Consider the following 14,784-nt stretch of genomic DNA (forward strand, 5'->3'; position numbering starts at 1 on the left):
TGCCACCATGAACATTTTTTTGTGTGTGGAATATGCCATTTTAGTGTCGCATAATAGTTAATCACTTTGACAACAAATTGGACTTAAAAAATACTTTTAAAAAACCGTAATAATTTTATGCACGACAAATTTGCTTCAAGCTAATGGGTTTTGGTTAAATTTATTTTATATGAGAAAACATATTTTGTTGTTATTTTTTTTTTACGGAAGGGATTATCTTGATTAAAACTACAAAATAACGTTTTCAAAGTCTGATTTAATTTTTCATTATAATTTCATTTAATCAAAATGTAATTTTTTCATTATGATTTAATCAAAATGTAACTTACAAATTAATAAAAACAAAAATGCCGTACACAAGCTGCCATAATTTTATTTATTCATCGATTTCGTGTCTGGAGGAGGAAGGATTTTTTGTTCAACAACACAATCACCTGACTTATTACCTATGCTGTTGTCATGACAACTACATCATGTCGTCATTGTGGATAAAGCACGTTCATCAATAGTAGGAACATTTTATTTCATTTCAAAAATAAGAGTTATTTATTGTTGAATCAAGTTATTTATTGTAGAATGTGTAGTCAATAGGATCATAATGTCAGCCTCTGACACCTCAGTGTTTTTCAGAGAATCAAGCTCTGTCTATCAAATTCAAACTAGTTTGACAAAAAAAAGTGTGTGATTTGCCCAAATATTATGGTAGTGATATGCTTAAATATGGTAGTGATATGACATCATCATGTCCATATATGGGCATATCACATTTTTTTGTCACATACAGTTTGATAGTGTGGACAGAGGTTTACAGTAGATACAGATTTTATTATGTACTGTAGTATAGAATGATAACATTGGTTTATGGGGACATACAGGTACAGTAGCTCCTTATGGCGGAGCGTGCCCAAAACAAGCGGTACAAATACATTTTTATTTATTTAGTTTTAATTTTATAGAGATATTTTATTAATATTCAATTGTATTTATAATTTAGAATAGATTCATATACAATTTTTATTTATTTTTAATGATAGTAATTTTTGTTTCTTTTTTCTTATATCTGTAACTAATATTATAATTAATAATTTCTGATATTTAGTTAAAGTACTATTCTGTTGTAGTAGTATTTTAAATCAAAATCATTTTGAAAAGATCCATGAAATTAATTTTGTAAAATTTTGTTTCATAATTTATGTAGATTGTAAAAATCAATCTCAATTTCTAGTAAAAATTAATCCATCAATTTTAATCAGTAGCTTACAAAATTGGATTACATTTGCATAGTTTGATGAAATTAAGCAATATTTAATGAACCACTAATTAAGGTGTATGCCTAACCACACTTTACTGTATGAGTGAACTTCATAAAGAACCACATACAGTAGGCCACAATGCCTTGTGTACCGTATCATGCACAGTACCACCACCAGCAGCTGCCGATAACCCTAGGCTATACCATTGTTTTTCAATAATTGGGGCCTTAATCTTCAGTTTATTCAGGTTGAAAGTGTTACAAATTAACAATAACATACTTTATGAAAATTAGTGTAGCATATTTGCCTAATGAATAAAAGAGTTTAATCTTTAAATATGCATATGCAAAAAAATTATATTTTGGAAACTGTACTATCAATCTTTGAATATTATCCATTTTTTAGTTCCTAAATCTGATCAAAATAATTAATAATTGTCATTTCTCCAAAAAAAAAAATATGATATTGCAGCATCAACATGAAACTGTAGCCATAAACAAATTACAAAATTGTAATAAAATCTAAAGTTTGTCTACACTCACTATCAAACTTTATGTTGAAAAAAAATGTGATGTGCCCATATATTGACATAATGATGTCATATCACTACCATATTTGGACACATCACGCGTTTTTTGTCAAACTAGTTGATAGTGTGGACAAAACTTACTGTCTAAAATCAGTACATTTTCATCAGTAGTGAATGGTATCCATTAATGTATTTATAATGTTTTGTATACTCTGCACTAAACGTCAGTGTCATGAGTAATAATAATAAGTTTGCCGTTAGTGTTGAGTCAATACTCAAAGTGTACACAGTGACATAAACAATGTTGGTTGTTGATAGTAAAACAAATGCTAAAAGATTACTTAAAGACCCCTTCCCTGCAATTTTGGACGTTTTTTGGAAAATAATACATATCACTTTAAAAACATTAAACCATGTCATTCCTTGTCTTAAATGTACGTTTTATGGTAAATTATGATAAAAAGTGAGAAACAATGCACTACCTAAGTAGGTCGCGGCGATCGACCTCTCGTGGACGGTCTTAGGCCTAGCCTAGCTAGGCTTAGTTTTGTAGGCCTAGCTGGTAAACATCGATAACGTACGAACATCGTACGCGAGCTATATACCTAGCCTGACGTTGTATAGTTGCTGCATTAATTGTCTTTCTATTTTTGCCAGACTCCGTTGATACAAATTGGGGAAAACCCGGTATTTTCGCTGAAAAGTTAGGAGTCTTCCATTTGTTTTGGCTTCACGATCGATCGAAAAGTGGGCGAATTACAGGTGAAAAACAAAAATATCAATCCGCGCGCAATGCATTTTGGGATTTATAGCGGGCCGCTATAATTATTAGAATCGATTTATTTTTCACATTTTTAACCGTTTAAAGACGAAAAAAGTTATCGCAATAGGACCATATAGTATTATTTTTACATTAAATATAGTTTGTGATCTTAAATTAGATCTAAAAAACGTAGGGAATGGGGCTTTAATCATATTCACTGTACTGTATGTTTATACAGTACAGTATGGTTTCCCTGAATATGTATCCAAAATAAATACTGTAGCATAATAAAACACTTTGGATGTCTACCATACACAGGTGTGTAATAAAGAAATAATTTTTTTTTTTTAATTAAATTATAATAATCAATTTAATTTGCTTGGTTCTTGTTTACATAATTTAATGTCCTCGTGACATCAAACATTATTTAATATCTACTCGTTATGCAAACAAGAGATTGTTTACTAATTCAGCAATAGTCCTATGCGTTTTTATTTTAAAAACCATCATTATGTTAAATTTCTTTACCTTACGGTTTCCATGTCAACAGCACTGAAACCTTTAAACCATAATGTTTTATTACCTACCTACATACATTGATGATAATAATTCTCTCAATGTTATATAGAATAACCTAGATAAACTATGTGGTATTGTGTAGGCAAGGTATTTCAATAGGTTAAAACAGCAATAAATGTTCTCCTACACCTGTACAGATTGATTACGTGATGTAGATGGGGTAATCCTAAGTTTGGAAGGACAAGTGAAAAAGGAGTGCTCTCATACTATCCACAAAACCCTACAAATTACAAGTACATTTAAAACAAAATAATTATACAGTTTGTAACAGCATACTGTACCACGCAGTTTAGATTTATTTTTAATTTTAAATACCTCCATCATCTCTCGCTCAACCTGACACTTGCTTCGCTGGCCCGAACTTGGGCAACCATGAATCCCAAAAACATGGTCACCACACATCTAAATTTCTTGACTTTGGAGTTTGAGTTTGTTAAAAAGTATATAAAAAAAAAGAAACAAATAACGAATGTTTTATATAAATGGAAGGAATGTTATTATTATTATTTGTACTATTACAGCCCCATTTACTACCCTGTAAACTAACAAACAAACAAGGGCTCTGGGGTACTCAGCATGAAATGCCATTATATCGTCTCACTCTAACAATTAAAAAGAAATGGGACTTATCCATTAGTATTTTTAAAGTTATATTTTTATTGTGACAACTGTTTCTATTATTTATTTAAGGCGTGTTAAAGTATAGTGTAGTATATCTTTAGCATACTAGAGTTTTGTCAACACTGTACGGCAACCTTTAGACCTGTGAACACACTGTAGTAATGCTAACTGCAATGAATTTAGTAGACAGACACAAACTACAATGGCAAGTTAGTTACCAAGAAAACAATTAATTGGATTCTTACGTGCAAACATCTGGTGGTTTTTGTTTTTCATTTTATTCAAATTTGTTTGGAATAAATCTAAAGGCAAATTACTGGAAAATTTACTTGATTTCAATGAAGATAGAAATAAAATCAACAAGAAACTAAATCAAAACAATAAAGTAAAACACTAACAGCCAGAAAGAAAGTGCCATACCTTTGGAAAACACCGATTCCTAGTTTGTCATCATCTGAAATCAGTTAAAATATTCAGCAGCTGTAACATCTTCTTATTAATTTTGATAACGAGGAATCCATCCATCTATCAACATGTATGATGTTTGTTTACATCACTGCTATTGTATTGCACTCGTTGTTTATATTATTTACTGCCCTTTGACCTCTGTACCAGGTTGTTGAATGTTACAAAGCCTTTCATCAAATGTCATTAACAGCCTTTCATTAAATGTCAACAGAAAATACAATTTTGGTTCATGATATTAAAGACAAAGAAAGAATAGCTCATACTGATTTGTTTGTGATCTATAGAAAATGACAAGAATGTAGCCGCATCCTTTTGATTTTTAATTAGGAGAATTAATTGGCACCCCTGTTGGCACCTCTATAATAATTTAGTTACTTTATCTGAGCATGTAGGCAAACAAAACATGTATATAGAGTTGTATAAAGCTTTGTCTACACTATCAAACTTTAGTTTACAAATGTGATGTGCCCATATCACTACCATATTTGGGCACATCACACTTTTTGTTGTCAAACTAGTTTGATAGTGTAGACAGAGCTTAAGACTGGGTGATTATTTGCGTCATTACATTGGAAGATAGGAACACCCAAAAAAAAACCCATGTCTGCTCAACTCTATAAGCATACTGTACAGTACCACTAAATCTAATTAATTTAAAGGGATCATTGTAAAAAAAAATGTTCTTTATGTAAAATTACTCGAGTTTTGTTGATTTTATTTATACACTATACAGTGCAACAGGTCTAAACAAAAGAAGAATATATTGAAAATATGATATTGGGCAGGTGTAATTTGGGTGTCTTGTACAGCCTCAACACATTACATAGCTGTGTAATATTTGTCCATTATGTATCTGGTATTTGTAAATTGTAAAAGTAATTTAAGAAGAAAGATAATAGAGATAATGAATGAATTGTGACCACCAATTGATAAAGAATAAGGTTTATACTGTACAGTAGTAAAATCCCTGACTTTACAAACATAATGTAATTAGGTCAAGGTGATAAAACTAGCCTAGTAAATAGTGGTGTTTTTTATACAGCATTGTATGTACTATACAAAAGGTATTTTTATTTTTTTAAAGTACACTGTAAAATCAGGTAAAGATTTTGAATTTTAGAAAATACATTTTTTTCAGGTGGGTAATGTTGTTTTCCAAGACAACGAATGATATGTTAATCAATTAAATAATTATTTCGTTTAGAACGAGTTTTGATAGAATATTACTCAAATTAATTAAAAATAATGTCCTTAGGCTTTACAGATTAGGTTTTTTGTAGATTTACATATTATGGTAGGCATTTCATGAAAATAAAAAAAAAATTGCTTTTTGATTTGGAATAAAATATTTCCTTTTGATTTTCACAGGTGTATCCATAAATGTTACTTGTACCACAGGTACAATTGAGGGTTATTTTAACGGGTCATCTGTGATTGTCCTAAACACCACATTAAATATTCAAAATGGATTTCAATTTGGATTTCGAACTTGTAACGGTGGCCAGCTTATTATTGATACTGGTCTCAACAACGATACATTTGAAATTTCATTGGACGACGCCAGTGGTGCGTTAATAGTCCAGTGGAATGCATCTGGTATTGCAAATAGTACGAGAATTGGTTCAAACTTGAACAGTAACATCTGGACAAACGTCCAGTTATCGACAGAGATTGTCAAGTCGGGTCAACAGGTTCAGATTGTAGTAGATGCTGGGTCATTTTCTGATTCGTATGTTAGTGGCCCTGATAGTGAATTGCTTAGTATCGACCTTAGTGGCAGGTCAAAGGTCACAATTGGCAACGGTTTTATAGGCTGCATCGAAGAAGGAAGCAATTTGGATTTTGATGACGAATTCTACACAGAGAATGTGCAGTGGGGGCAGTGTCCGCTGGAAACGCAGCAAGGATGTAAGTATTTCAAAAAGAAGCCCATGGGCTAATTTTGTATTTAATGCCAATCGATAGGGAGACTTATTTTTAATTGGTTTTAAAAAGAAAATTAAATGTTAAATTTGGAAATAATTGTTTCTGCACAGCTACACAGCAATCTGTTTACACTATCCATTGTAAATACATTAGTATACAGATTATACCTTACATCTCATGCTGTTACAATAAGTGTGACCTCTAATGAAAGGTCATTTATGTTGAAATTTATTCATTATTTGTATCTAATTACAACATGATTACAATTACAGGTTTTAATGTGTATCTAATATGCTGTTTTGCAACACTTGTTGTTGTTCCTTAATTTAGAAATGTTTTGATTACTAGAATACTAGTTCTAGTTGTGTTAACAATAACATACTAATCTCACACCCCCTGGTTTCTGATATTTTATTATAATGTAAATCAAAATGTATGTTTTTTTTGTAAAGCTCTGTCTACACTATCAAACTAGTTTGAAAAAAAAAGTTTGATGTGGCCAAATAATGGTAGTGATATGCCCAATGGTAGTGATATGACATCATCATGTCCATATATGGGTACATCACATTTGTTGTCACATAAAGTGTGATAGTGTGAACAGAGCTTTAGGACACATTCAGGATTAGTTATTTATATACCATGTATCATAATATTTATTTTGTATTGTTTTTTTAGGTGACGATATAGACCATTGTTATAGTATTCCATGCCAACACAATGGACAGTGCATTGATATCACAGGTGGTTATGAATGCAGGTGTACCACAAGATATTCAGGAGTTAATTGTGAACAAGATAATGGTGAGGTCAAATACACATACATCATATAGTTTTTTTTCACACATTACATCTTAAGCTCTGTCTACACTATCAAACTTTATGCGACAACAAATGTGATGTGCCCATATATGGACATGATGATGTCATATCACTACCATATTTGGGCACATCACAATTTTTTTCCAACTAGTTTGAAAGTGTAGACAGAGCTTTATAATAGGTACTTTTAATTAACAATGTTTGACTTTCCTTTAGGTAATTTATGCGGAAGTAATGATCCCCGCTACGCTCTAAAGTGCGGAGAAGGAGTTTGTCAAGAGCGAGATCACGGAAACTACACCGTGTGCGTTTGTCCGTATGGATACTCGGGTATAGGGTGTAATGTGACTGCCAATTATTGCGCAAGTGATCCTTGCGAAAACGGAGCTAGTTGTCAGAACAACAATGATGGTTATTATTGTAATTGTACTGAAGGTGAGTCTTGGATTCAAATATTATTCAGTATTGTGTCTAGTGACAATAAACATCTTGCAGTATCATGTCTAGTGACAATATACATTCTGCAGTATCGTGTCTTCTGACGACAAACTTGCGGTAGTAGTGTTTTAGTAGTGACATACAATTTAGAGGGTTAGGTTAAGTTGATATTAGAATAGGAGGTAGATGCTGTGGTATGGGCCTGTTGCTGTCAGCAGACATGATACTGCAGGATGTTTATTTTTGCTAGACTTGATATCATTATCATACAAGACTTTGCTGCAAAGTTCCATTGTACCAGGGAGATCGGTTTGTAGTATGACTGGTATGAACAGAACTAAACAAAAAGGGGTGTTTTTTCCTAAGTATTAATCATATGTTCAAATCTTTATTTGCATATTGTTAATTATTCGTCTAATTTGCATTTAGGTTTCACTGGAGTCACCTGCGAGACAAACATTGATGAATGTTTATCCTATCCATGCTTGAACGGGGGAGTTTGTCGTGATGGCATCAATAACTTTACCTGTGACTGTACAAGTACCGGTTACGAAGGTCATTTCTGCTCGCTTCCGATCGACGAGTGTTCTTTTTCTCCATGTGAAAATGGTGGCACCTGTATGGATACTAATGGTGGATACATTTGCATATGCGTGAGTGGTTTCACAGGTGATGATTGTGAGGAGGATGAGGATGAGTGTAGATCCAGTCCTTGTGCAAACCATGGAACGTGTGTCGACAAGTTAGACGGATTTACCTGTGAGTGTCCAGCAGGATTTGAAGGTATAGTATATGTGATATACATATTACAAGTAGCTCTGTCTACACTATCAAACTTTATGTGACAAAAAAATGATGCAAATATGGAAATATGCAACATTATTGTTTACATCAACACTACATTTCTGTATTTAATATTAAGTTTATTTATGGTGTTTTGTTGTTGAAGGAACCTATTGTACCGTTAACATTGATGAATGTGAAGGGATAACATGCAATGATACCTATGTTTGTCGTGACCTTATCAATGCATATGTGTGTGACTGTCCTGACGGAACATGTGAGTATGCTTTAATTTACCTACAATATTTTAAAAAGTGTGAAATATTTATTTGATTTTGGTGAATATAAAATCTGGTTTTACGAAAGACTGTAACTGGAGTTAATAATATTTTGTTTATTTTGTCTTTATCTTTTAGTTGAAGAAAAAGATAAGTGTGTTGATTATGATGAATGTTCTAGTAGCCCATGTCGATACAATTCAACATGCATCAACGGTGGCAACCAATACGCATGTAATTGTACCATTGGCTATGAGGGAACAAACTGCGACCAAGATATCAATGAATGTGAATCGAACCCATGCCTTAATGGCGCAGTGTGCGAGGACATGCTAGCTATGTATGAGTGTACATGCCTACCAGGATTTGACGGTAACCATTGCGAGGTTGATATTGATGAGTGCGAATCAAATCCGTGCCAAAATGAAGGAGTATGTGAAGATCTAATTGCTAAATATAATTGTTCTTGTACAGAGGGTAAGCTAGAGGCTTTTATGTTTTGACTTTTAATTTCATCCTCTTTAAATTGAGCGTTCCATACCCGGCACTATACTGTAATCATTTGACATATATCTTAGCCTGATTCCTTAGGCAAGATGATTTACTCTCATTGCCTCATCCTTCGGATGGGATGTAAAGCCGTTGGTCCTCTGTGTACTGAACAGTGCACGTTAAAGAACTTGGTATGCTATACAAAAAGAGTAGGGGATCCTCTTCCGGTGTGCTGATCTGGTAGTCTCTGGCTGCCGTGGGTTCGTGTAGGGCCTAATCCGAATTTCCTGTTTCCAGTTAAGCTTGAGGACCAGATTAATACATTTAACATTTAATTATATTCCTTTTCTTGTAGGTTTTGATGGTGAATTTTGTGAGAATGACATTGACGAGTGTCTTTCCATGCCATGTGTGAATGCGACACATTGTTTGGACTCTGTCAACAACTACACATGTATCTGTATGCCTGGATTTGTGGGTAAGATCTGCTGGTATAACGTGTTTCATCCTATGTCGCCTTCTATCAATACTTCAAGATCTATCATAGCTTTATTTATTTCTATCTCATCGAGAAATCACTTCCACATAATTGTCAAATTATAAACATTTTAGACTTTTAGACTAAAATTCTTTTTCAATTATATAAGGTAATATATACAATCATACTACAGTATTTTCCATTGGTAATCATGCTATAGTACTTTCAATTGGCAATCATGCTATAGTACTTTCAATTGTCACTCATGCTATAGTACTTTCAATTGGCAATCATGCTATAGTACTTTCAATTGTCACTCGTGCTATAGTAATTTCCATTGGTAATCATGCTATAGTACTTTTAATTGGCAATCATGCTATAGTACTTTCAATTGTCACTCGTGCTATAGTACTTTCAATTGGCAATCATGCTATAGTACTTTTAATTGGCAATCATGCTATAGTACTTTCAATTGTCATTCGTGCTATAGTACTTTCAATTGGCAATCATGCTATAGTACTTTCCATTGATAATCATTCTATAGCACTTTCCATCGGTTTAGGTTATTTTCATACATTCAATTTCATTATTGCTGATTTTCATGAGAATGCTGTTTTTATTCCAAATGTTTAACAATGGTATAAGATTTAAAAAGTGTTCAATTATCAATAATTTTTTGTGTTGCAGTTGTATGCAGTTGTGGGTTGTAGTGCTGTGGCATGCTACAAGCTACTTGTTGTCAGGCAGTGTACAGCATGTACCGACTAAAGTAGAAGCATGTAAAAAAGCATGGTATCATTTTTATGAGGTTGTGGGATTTTACCGCATGATATAGGATTGAAAATGTAGCATTGTGCTACAAAATTGTTATATTTGTTGGAGGTGATTCGGCATGACGCTACAAAATTAAAATGAGTACATATTACATCCTGATTATGTACACTAGCAGTGCTCTGTTCAACCATCACCTAAATATGCAAATTTGCTACCTGAAATGTTACAGTGCTCTGTCAAACATCACCTAAATATGCAAATTTGCTACCTGAAATGTGTTACAGTTCTCTGTCAACCATCACCTAAGTATACAAATTTGCTACCTGAAATGTGTTACAGTTCTCTGTCAACCATGACCTAAATATACAAATTTGCTACCTGAAATGTGTTGCAGTTCTCTGTCAACCATCACCTAAATATGCAAATTTGTTATATTACAGGAGTACAGCAAGGGTTAATAAACAAGAAATGAAAATTAAAGGTTGCACATTATCATTCATTGTATCTCAGTATCGTTTGATAAAAATATTAAAATCATCTTTCGATTTGACACAATTGTTTGTTTGTTTCATTCCTTTTGTCATAATCAGTTTGTTTTTTAATTTTTTTCTTTATTTTTATTCTATACACTACATGCATACATTCATAAACACCTTCATCTTTTTCATTATCAAATATGTTCAAATCAATTTATAAAAGTATAATTCAAGGTTTAACATGCCTATTTTCGAAAAATGTATTATGAGAATTAATTGTGCAATTTACTTTACATAAAGAAAGTGTTTAATGAATGTTTGATATATTGTGAATGAAATGTTATAATTGTAATACTTTATAGTTTCAGTACTTGGACTTGGTATGGTATTATACTGATTTATATACTTATTTATAAGTTCTTATATTATATGTAAAACAGCCTGATGACATAATGGTGGCATTGCAGCTTGTTGCTTGCTTTTTATTCCAAAGATTCCGGGTTCGAATCATGGCTATGTTGTGCATTTGTTAATGTTACTCTAAACATAGATAACTGATAAAAATGTCATAATTATTGTTGATTCATCAAATTATTATATTTGTAGGTGCAACCTGTGCCCAGGATGTTGATGAATGTTCCTCAAACCCTTGCCAGAATAACGCTACTTGTTTAGATGAAATAAACAGTTTTAGCTGTGTGTGTACACCAGAATGGATGGGTACCACATGTACTAAGCCATACGATGCGTGTATTGATATTACACCTTGCCAAAATGGAGGGAACTGTTCGTCGAAATCACCAGCACCGGAGTACAATTGTACATGTGCTACTGGCTTTAATGGAACAAACTGTGAGAACAACATAGACGATTGCCAGAATGTTGATTGTAAGAACGGCACGATATGTTATGATTTGATAAATAATTATGAATGTAAATGCCCGGTTGGATTCGAAGGGGTACAATGTGCGGACGACATTGATGAATGTGCGTCAAATCCATGCATTAATGGAGTCTGTAATAATCACATTGGGTTATACAATTGTACATGTACTGCTGGGTATGACGGTACCAATTGTACTAATGATATTGATGAATGCGCAAGTATTCCTTGTCAGAATAATGGTATTTGCATTGACGGAACAAACATGTTTGAGTGTTTCTGTAGTCATGGTATAACCGGTTCACTATGTGAGGTTGATATTGACGAATGTAACTCTGACCCATGCTACAATGGTGCCACATGTAGCGAATCAGACCCTGGTACAGTAAACTGCACCTGCGCCCCGGGGTACGCCGGGGATCGCTGCAAGATAGACATCGACGAGTGTGAATCATCGCCGTGTGAGAACGGAGGGACTTGCGAAGACAACATCAATTCATTTAATTGTACGTGCGTTCCTGGGTACATCGGTGTCAACTGCGAAACTGAGTATAACGAGTGCGACAGCTCACCTTGTGAAAACAATGGCGTGTGTATAGATTTAGTTAACAAGTAGGTAGCCATCTTACAACTTTCGTTTTGACAACATTTTTTAAATTATTTATATTTTTAACCGCACTTTTGACTTCCTGAGCACAGGTACTAAATAAGCACTATTTACAGTATTTTGTGTCTTCTAAGCAAGAATATTACTAAAAAAGTTATTGCTATGAATGTATTGCGGAGGTATGACCTACAGTATAGTGCTTTAATTTGGTTCAATTGGGGTGGGGGTGGGGTGTCAACTTATACTGAGATACTTAATTGTACATAGATTATGAGTAAAAAAGGGTGGGGTGTGTGAGTGTGCTGTTGCCTGTAGATTGGATATGCCAAACTGTAGTGCAAACGTCATGCTCAAGTGTAGGTTGTGTTCACTCCACATTTTCACTCATATTCACCCATTTTTAGTGCATAATTAAAGTGTGCTTCACTTATTTTAAAAGGTTTTTACAGCTTAGATTTACGTGCATATCATCACAAAAAAAATGTTTTTTTTTATTTATTTACTTTTATTTTTCTATTCCATTCGTTTGTAATTAAACAAAAAAACTATCTTAAAATATAAATTGTTTTTTCAAAATTGTTACATCTAGTTAAATAATAATAATTAATGAATTTAGTTTAAATAATCAACATGAATTAAAAAAAAAAATCAAAATGGTTCTAGTAAAAAAACTGCTTAAAAAAACCAAAAAATTCATAACAATTATTGAGAAACATGTTAAAATGTATACTGTAAATTTTTTTAATTATGCTTGTTTTTAACTTCAATAAATGTGCTACAGTACTACTAACACATTCAATAATAACTCTCCTATATAATAATTAATATTATGAAAACTGTAAAAACATAATAAATGCTTTATAATTGTGGCTGTATATAATTTGGCATAATGGTTAAAATTACTAATAGTTAGGTATTTGGATGAACCCTCTACACACTCTCTTACATCTCTTCTCCTTTTCTTAACCATCTTTACCTCTAGTACATTATCAGATCAACCATCTTTTGGGTGAGTGCAATACATTTTGAGATTTGTTCTCAACAACGGTAGTTATGCACCTGAGTTGAGGGCAGTTTATCATTTCAAACCGATCATTTTGCATTGCATTTTGTATTCAACGCTTTTGTTTGTATCCGACTCCTTTGTTATACTTATTTTTAACTTTTATGTTCCATTTCATTTAGTGTTTATTTTATCTTTTACAGACTGACTTGCATTGTTTTTTCCTAAAGCTCTGTCTACACTATCAAATTAGTTTGACAAAAAAAGTGCCCAAACATGGTAGTGATATGCCCAAATATGTGATATGACATCATCATCATGTCCATATATGTGCACATCATTTTTGTCACATAAAGTTTGATAGTGTAGACATAGCTTAAAGCTCTGTCCACATTATCAAACTTGATGTGACAAAAAATGTGTCCATATGTGGATATGATGATGTCATATCACTACCATATTTGGGCATATTACTACCATATTTGGGCACATTACACTCTTTTTGTCAAATTAGTTTGATAAATTAGATAGTGCTTAAGTAACCTAGTGTTGATTTGCTATATTTTTGCATGAGCCTATGGTTTTTTTTATTATAATGCAATAAATACTGTACAGTGTATTGTCGCTGTTTATCTGAGTTGGCATGTACAGTAATCCAGCAAATATTTATGCCATACAATATTTATGAAAATAATTTTGGAGTGTACTAGTTCATTAGTTCTTTTCATATTTTGTATGTTTTTTTTAATACCAAGTTTTATAGGCAAAAGAAGAAATGCTGAAGTAGAAATCATTTTTTTTAGATTTACATAGGCATGCATTTGCATACATAATAACACTAACAATTGATTTCAAGTTAGTTTAACTATTAAAGGGAACCAATTTGTCAAATATTCCTACCTGATTCCCTGTACTGTACCCCCCCCCCCCACATACTGTACAGTTAATAGGCAAATTCTGTCCCAGTGTCACATATGATCACATGTGCTAATGCTTATGGGCTATGATACAATTGTAACATGTAATATGTGACACTGTATTACAGAATTTGGCAATGATACTGTCCAAATTATAGATACAGTACCAAGTTTTGCTAAAAAATGTATGTTGTCCCCCAAAAACATGGTAAATAAAGATTGATAAATCAGATTTTGAATAGGCCATTTTGTAGTTTTAAGAAAGTTATCGCTTCTGCAGAAAGAAAAAAAATAGTAATGTTGAATTCAACCAAAATCCTTTGCTTCAACTTACAGTTTTTCAGTGTAAATACTTTTTTTCTATCCAATTTTTGTTCAAAGTGAATGACTATTATATTATGGAACATCAAACTGGCAACAACAAAAAATGTTTTCAAGGGGACAATATATCTTTAAGATTTATGTTTTTGGAGCTGAGCAAAATACACATACATTTCTGACATTTCAATCCACTGCTCCTGGTTGAAAGAAAGCCCTTTGAGCACAGAACAGTGCTTTATGATTGACAAATTACTTTTTTTCCAGATACAAATAAGTAGATTGTATTGTTTGTATTTGTGGTAATTATTTAAAAATAACCAAAAAATTCTGAAAAAAATTAATTTTGTATGGTTTTCCTTGATTTTCTTGAATT

General features: G+C 32.6%; 1 protein-coding gene across 1 annotated transcript in view; it reads left to right on the forward strand.

Annotated features, from left to right (window-relative positions):
* LOC140047750 (uncharacterized) overlaps positions 1 to 14,784 on the forward strand; it is a 32,977-nt gene that overhangs the window by 2,744 nt on the left and 15,449 nt on the right. Inside the window, exons 2-11 of the mRNA XM_072092785.1 lie at positions 5,582 to 6,121; positions 6,818 to 6,943; positions 7,178 to 7,396; positions 7,829 to 8,182; positions 8,349 to 8,459; positions 8,599 to 8,937; positions 9,308 to 9,430; positions 10,118 to 10,129; positions 11,287 to 12,175; positions 13,153 to 13,179. Coding sequence (XP_071948886.1) covers positions 5,582 to 6,121; positions 6,818 to 6,943; positions 7,178 to 7,396; positions 7,829 to 8,182; positions 8,349 to 8,459; positions 8,599 to 8,937; positions 9,308 to 9,430; positions 10,118 to 10,129; positions 11,287 to 12,175; positions 13,153 to 13,179 — 2,740 coding nt within the window. The remainder of the gene's footprint in view (positions 1 to 5,581; positions 6,122 to 6,817; positions 6,944 to 7,177; positions 7,397 to 7,828; positions 8,183 to 8,348; positions 8,460 to 8,598; positions 8,938 to 9,307; positions 9,431 to 10,117; positions 10,130 to 11,286; positions 12,176 to 13,152; positions 13,180 to 14,784) is intronic.

Source organism: Antedon mediterranea, chromosome 4 (assembly GCF_964355755.1).
Source record: "Antedon mediterranea chromosome 4, ecAntMedi1.1, whole genome shotgun sequence".
Lineage (NCBI taxonomy): Eukaryota > Metazoa > Echinodermata > Crinoidea > Comatulida > Antedonidae > Antedon > Antedon mediterranea.